This window comes from Meriones unguiculatus, chromosome X (genome assembly GCF_030254825.1).
Source record: "Meriones unguiculatus strain TT.TT164.6M chromosome X, Bangor_MerUng_6.1, whole genome shotgun sequence".
NCBI classification, from domain to species: domain Eukaryota; kingdom Metazoa; phylum Chordata; class Mammalia; order Rodentia; family Muridae; genus Meriones; species Meriones unguiculatus.
The window spans coordinates 94,712,153-94,718,355 of record NC_083369.1 but is presented as its reverse complement, the minus strand read 5'-3'; the positions used below and the strand labels follow the sequence as shown (position 1 = coordinate 94,718,355).

At 45.5% G+C, this 6,203-nt stretch overlaps 1 protein-coding gene across 1 annotated transcript; it reads left to right on the top strand.

Annotated features, from left to right (window-relative positions):
• Positions 1-808: 808 nt before the first annotated feature.
• Mpc1l (mitochondrial pyruvate carrier 1 like) lies at positions 809-1,418 on the top strand. Its single transcript, XM_021630666.2, has one exon. The coding sequence runs from the start codon at positions 913-915 to the stop codon at positions 1,270-1,272; it is 360 nt and encodes a 119-aa protein (XP_021486341.1). The 5' UTR covers positions 809-912; the 3' UTR covers positions 1,273-1,418.
• The last annotated feature ends 4,785 nt before the right edge of the window (positions 1,419-6,203 follow it).

Sequence of the window (6,203 nt, the reverse complement as noted above, 5' to 3'; positions counted from 1 at the left end):
GGGGCTGCTCCAAGCCACTGCTGCTGATCAGTGGCTCCCACCCTCCATCTCTGGCTAGTTTTCAACCCTGGGGCAGGGCAGATCAATTACACAAACGGTTGTGATTTTCCACTTTAAATGGTAAATAAAACGCATTGTGATTCGGGCATGTTCACCTAGAACTTTTAAGAACCGACAGAAACCATTCTGAGTCGTTCATCCCATCTCCATGGCAGCTACCATTATTTATTTCTCTTGGGCACCAAGAGACGCTAGACTCTTAATAAGTAGATCAAAATCTAAACGGGGATTTCACTGTTATTCATTTAAAGCCACTTCTAAACATCTCCCTAGACAGAAACAGCGCGCCCCCCACCCTCTTTGGTGCAGGGATTTGTCACTACCAAATCTTGAGTCATCTGTGGCATCGAACACCCTTCTTTGCCCCGGGCACCCAAAAGCCTGTTCCCTAGAGGGGTTTGGTTTGGTTTGGTTAGCAAAGCTGGGAGCGGGGAGCTGGTTTGGTTTTCCTCCTGTCTCCTTCTCTTGTCTAACCCTGAAGTCACTGGAAGAGGGAGACCCACCAACCTGCCCTCCCTACTCTCACCCAGGAAACCCTTTCCCTCCCCCGTTCACCAAACAGGCAAGACTCAACATCAACTTGATGCTTTTTTTAATTAACCAAACTGCAGGTTTAAATTGGGTTTGTAAACCAAAGTTTTCCTTGGCGCTCGTGAACAGATGTGCCAACAGCTTCACGACAGCTGAGCGTGGCGGCAGCGCGACAGCTGCATGTGGGACCCAGCGTGCTTTACGGCTGAGGCCCCAAAGCACAAAGGCGCTGGCCGTTGCCACGTCAGGAGCTTCTGTGAAGCTGGCATTCTGTGCTTCATTGTTGGCTGGCAGTTTGGCCGCTGGCACTCTGAGGCTAGCATGGCGGGGCTAGCAGCGCTAGTTCAGAAAACCCGAGACTATATAAAGACCAAGGAATTCCAGGATTACATAACCAGCACCCACTTCTGGGGTCCTGTGGCCAACTGGGGCCTTCCCCTAGCCGCCTTGAGGGATATGAAAGCGCCTCCCGACATCATCAGTGGCCGCATGACGACGGCGCTCACCTTCTACTCCATGGCTTTTATGCGCTTTGCCTACCGGGTCCAGCCTCGGAACTACCTGCTGTTGGCATGCCATTTCACCAACTTCTTGGCGCAGAGCTTACAGGGGAGCCGCTACCTGAAGCACCGCTACAGTGCCAGAGCCACGGCCAAAGCCAGCAACGCTCTGGACAAATAAGCTTGATGACTGGGGATATGGGAGGGGTAGCCTGAGCCAGACTTTGCAGCTTGCAAGCACTGGACATAGATCCTCCTAAAGAAAAGCCAAGGAAAACTTTGGTTTACAAACCCAATTTAAACCTGCAGTTTGGTTAATTAAAAAAAGCATCAAGTTGATGTTGAGTCTTGCCTGTTTGGTGAACGGGGGAGGGAAAGGGTTTCCTGGGTGAGAGTAGGGAGGGCACGTTGGTGGGTCTCCCTCTTCCAGTGACTTCAGGGTTAGACAAGAGAGGGAGACAGGAGGAAAACCAAACCAGCTCCCCCCTCCCAGCTTTGCTAACCAAACCAAACCAAACCCCTCTAGGGAACAGGCTTTTGGGTGCCCGGGGCAAAGAAGGGTGTTCGATGCCACAGATGACTCAAGATTTGGTAGTGACAAATCCCTGCACCAAAGAGGGTGGGGGGGGGGGCGCTGTTTCTGTCTAGGGAGATGTTTAGAAGTGGCTTTAAATGAATAACAGTGAAATCCCCGTTTAGATTTTGATCTACTTATTAAGAGTCTAGCGTCTCTTGGTGCCCAAGAGAAATAAATAATGGTAGCTGCCATGGAGATGGGATGAACGACTCAGAATGGTTTCTGTCGGTTCTTAAAAGTTCTAGGTGAACATGCCCGAATCACAATGTGTTTTATTTACCATTTAAAGTGGAAAATCACAACCGTTTGTGTAATTGATCTGCCCTGCCCCAGGGTTAAAAACTAGCCAGAGATGGAGGGTGAGAGCCACTGGCCAGCAGCAGTGGCTCGGAGCAGCCCCTGATAATTCTCTGCTGGAGGTGGGCCTGTCCTCCTCACCCCACCCCACCCCGCCCCCTGTTGCGATGACCCAGGCCGTTTTTCTTCAGTTACTTGCTTCATCCGGCCTGTAACTCCATGGCAATACAATTTCTCAAGCAGGTACAGGATTTCGTCTTTACTAATATGAAGCCAGTGTGCCATTTCACTAACTATTTTAGCATCTGTGTCTTCTGAACATTATTTGCCTGCCTAGCCACAATACTATCAGCCTAGCCACTCATAAATATTCAGGTCTATTACAGCACAGTTAGCTGATATCCAATATATATTTAAACGCTGGAGCTTGAAGGCTCTTTGTTTTCTTTCCTCTCATTCTTCTTAGAGAGGACAAACTCAAAAGCCAGTCAAAATTCACATTTGATTTACTCCTTGGTTAATTTCCTTTAATCTAGGGTGGTTTGTCTTATTTTATTTATTTTATTTTATTTTATTGTCTTCTGTAGTGTTGTTATTGAAGAGTCCAGCCCATTGGCTCTCCAGACTGTCCTTAACTTGGATTTGTGGGTTTTTCAGAACTCAGTTATGCACATTTCTTTTTGTAGTTGTAAAACAAGAGCACCAGGTTCTCCTGTGTCTTTAAATGTATCATCAGGGAGACATCTGCTGTCAGTTTGTTCCATCATTGGTGGTAAGCTGGATACTTGGTTAAGGAGTTGTCTGGCAATTTCTCCATCGTAAAGGTTGTTTTCTCCCCTCATGGATCAACAAGTAATTCTAGGTAGGCACTTTGATAGTATCTGAGCACTGTATTCTCCAATAGGTTTCTATAGCAACTTTTCCCAACATAATCTTTTTATTGATTATTTGGGAATTGCGCACAATTCACCTTCTCACCCTTGTTTCCCATTCTTCCCGAGTTTCACCCTCCCACCCTAGTGCCTTTCTTCCCACAAAAAGACACACCAAGTCCAATCTGTGCCGACCATCCCGGAGCATGGTCAAACTCCCCATGGCCAGCCCCTTAAAGAGAACTGAGTCCTTCCTCTACCCCACCCCCACATGCCAGAAACTACACTTCAGTATCCCATTTGTAAGGACTTTCTTCACTGGCTTGCTTCCCTCCCCACCCCCGTTGGTGTGTTTGTGGCGGGGGGGGGGGCAGGGATTGTCACAGAACCCTTTTGTGTCTCAAGCAAAAGAAGCTCCCTGGCCCATAACAAGCAGCAGCAACATGGACTCCAGATACCAATGTGGCCTCTGGCAGCAGCACAGACCGTGAAGGTCTTCCGAGGAGGCCCCAGTCCAGAAAACAAACTGCTTGCTATCTCGGACATCCTGCTGTACTCCCATCACCTCCTGTACCCCTTTGCCTCTGCGTCTGTCGTTTTACCACCACCTGCCACACACCAGCTCTGCTTCGGCCATCTTTCCTTCCGGTTTCATCAGTCCGGTTTTCAAAAGCATCTTCCTGTAAGACCCGCCTTTTCTGAGTTGTTGCGGTGATGCTGTGGGCTCTGCAGAGGCTTCCTCGGCTTATGTGTAGCCCCCCATCAGAGCTTCCGTGGGTCTTGGGCTCCCTGGAGGTTCTCCACAGTCCCTCAAGGTGACAGTGCTGCCGCCATTTTGAATCCAATCTCCATTACAGTTTTTGACACCTGTTAATGAAATTCTTTTCTGAAGGCTTATTTTGTTTTTGTTTTTGGTTTTTTTTTTTGTTTTTGTTTTTGTTTTTTTGCACATGCATATGTGTACATGTTTGCCTGTGGTATAGGGGGCCAATGGAGACCAACAGCGGGTGTCTGATCCCCCTGGAACTGGAGTTAGAGGTGGTTGTCAGCCACTAGACATGGGTGTTTGGGAACTGAACTCAGGTCCTCTGGAAAAGTGGCAGACACTCTTAACCACTGAGCCACTCTCCAATCCCACTGAAAATTATAAATTTGGTGGTTATTTCCCCAATGATTTTACTTTGTCTAACAAAAAAGCAATTGTTGGGCTAGAGAGATGGTCCAGTGGTTAAGAGCACTTGTTGCTCTTGCAGAGGACCAGGGTTCAATTCCCAGCACGCACATAGCTGCTTGGAACCATCTGTAACACCAGTCCCAGGAGATCTGAAGCTCTCTCCTGACCTTCAAGGGCACAAAGCACACACATTTTGCACATATATATATATAAGCAAAATACTCATACATCTTTAACTTAAAAAGTAGCAATTATTGAAAAGTAATTTGAGATGCATTAAAATAGTAATATCTCCTGTGTTGATTTACAAGCAACCTTAAAAGTTCATGTTAGGGGGCTGGAGAGATGGCTCAGAGGTTAAGAGCAGTGGCTATACATCCAAAGGTCCTGAGTTCAATTCGCAGCAACCACATTGTGGCTCATAACCATCTATAATGAGATTTGGTGCCCTCTTCTGGCCTGCAGGCATACATGTAGGCAGAATACTGTATAAATAATAAAGAAAATATATTTTTTTTAAAGTTCATGTTATTTGTGTCTTGCTGGGAGCACAAAGGTCCTTGCACCCACAGATCTCCAGGGAAAACAGAAATGTTAAGCACCCAGGATTGTTCTTTCAAAGGGAAGGAGATCTAACCTGTTTTTCCAGAAGGCTAGGAACTGGAGGTGATGAGTAGCCCAGTGATCTGGGTTCTCTGTTGGGCCCAGACATATCAAGCTCCTACAGCCAAAACTGGAGGTGGCTAGTAATTTAAATGACCCTTACACATTACCTATACAGCCAGGGGCTCTCCAAGCTCCTTCAACCAGGAGCAGAGGTGGCTGATAGCGCAAATGACTTCTACTTCATATGACCGAGACCAGGTTAGATCCTTCCTTAAGCTAGTAGAGGTAGGCTATATCTCAAACCTATCTTGGAAGAACAGGCGTGCACTTCTTGTGTACTGGGGATTGTGTTACGCCAGGAAACTTCTCCCCAAATTATACTGGGTTTAAATATGCTGGCAATAAACTGCCTGAAATCAAACTCTCGAGAAGTTTGACAGGTCAGCCTAAACTGAATTTTTATTCTCACCTCTCCAGGGTTCATTTTCCTGCCTGTTGTCATACCCGAAGGGACCCCCCTCAGTGTATATTTACATCTCAGCTACTTCATAAATATATATTAAAATATATAGTATAGCCAACAGAGTGATAGATACTGCACTTGAAAGGCTTGGGTTATTAGGGTTCTCTAAAGGAACAGAAGTAATACAATGAATATATATGTATATATATATACATATGTGTGTGTGCATACATATATATATATATATATATATATGGGATTTATTAAACTGGCTAAATAGGATGTGATCTGAGCAGTCCAATATTGGTTGTCTCATGATAGAAAGGTTGAGAATCTAGTTATTGTTCAGTCTATAGGGTTGGAGGTCTCAGCAGTATCAATTTGGAGCTAGAGGCCTGGAGGATTCCTGAAGCCAGACACATTAAATCGGTTAGAAGAAAAAGTGGGGAAGAGCCTAGAACTCATTGGCACAGGAGACAACTTCCTGAACAGAACACCAACAGCACAGGCTCTGAGAGCAACAATCAATAAATGGGACCTCATGAAACTGAGAAGCTTCTGCAAAGCAAAGGACACTCATAAGAACAAAACGACAGCCTACAGACTGGGAAAGGATCTTCACCAGTCCTGTATCTGACAGAGGGCTAATCTCCAGTATATATATATATAAAGAACTCAAGAAGTTAAACAGCAACAAATCAAGTAATCCAATTAAAAAATGGGGTACGGAGCTAAACAGAGAATTCTCTGTACGAGAATATAGAATGGCAGAGAAACACTTAAATGTTCTTAGTCATCAGGGAAATGCAAATCAAAATGACCCTGAGATTTTACCTTACACCCATCAGAATGGCTAAGATCAAAAACTCAAGAGACAACACATGCTGGAAAGGATGTGGAGAAGGGGGAATACTCCTCCATTGCTGGTGGGAATGTAAACTTGTACAACCACTTTGGAAATCGATCTGGTGCTTTCTCAGACAATTAGGAATAGTGCTTCCTCAAGATCCAGCTATACTACTCCTAGGCATATTTCTAAAATATGCTCAAGTACACAACAAGGACATTTGCTCAACCATGTTCATAGCAGCTTTATTCTTAATAGCCAGAATTTGGAAACAAC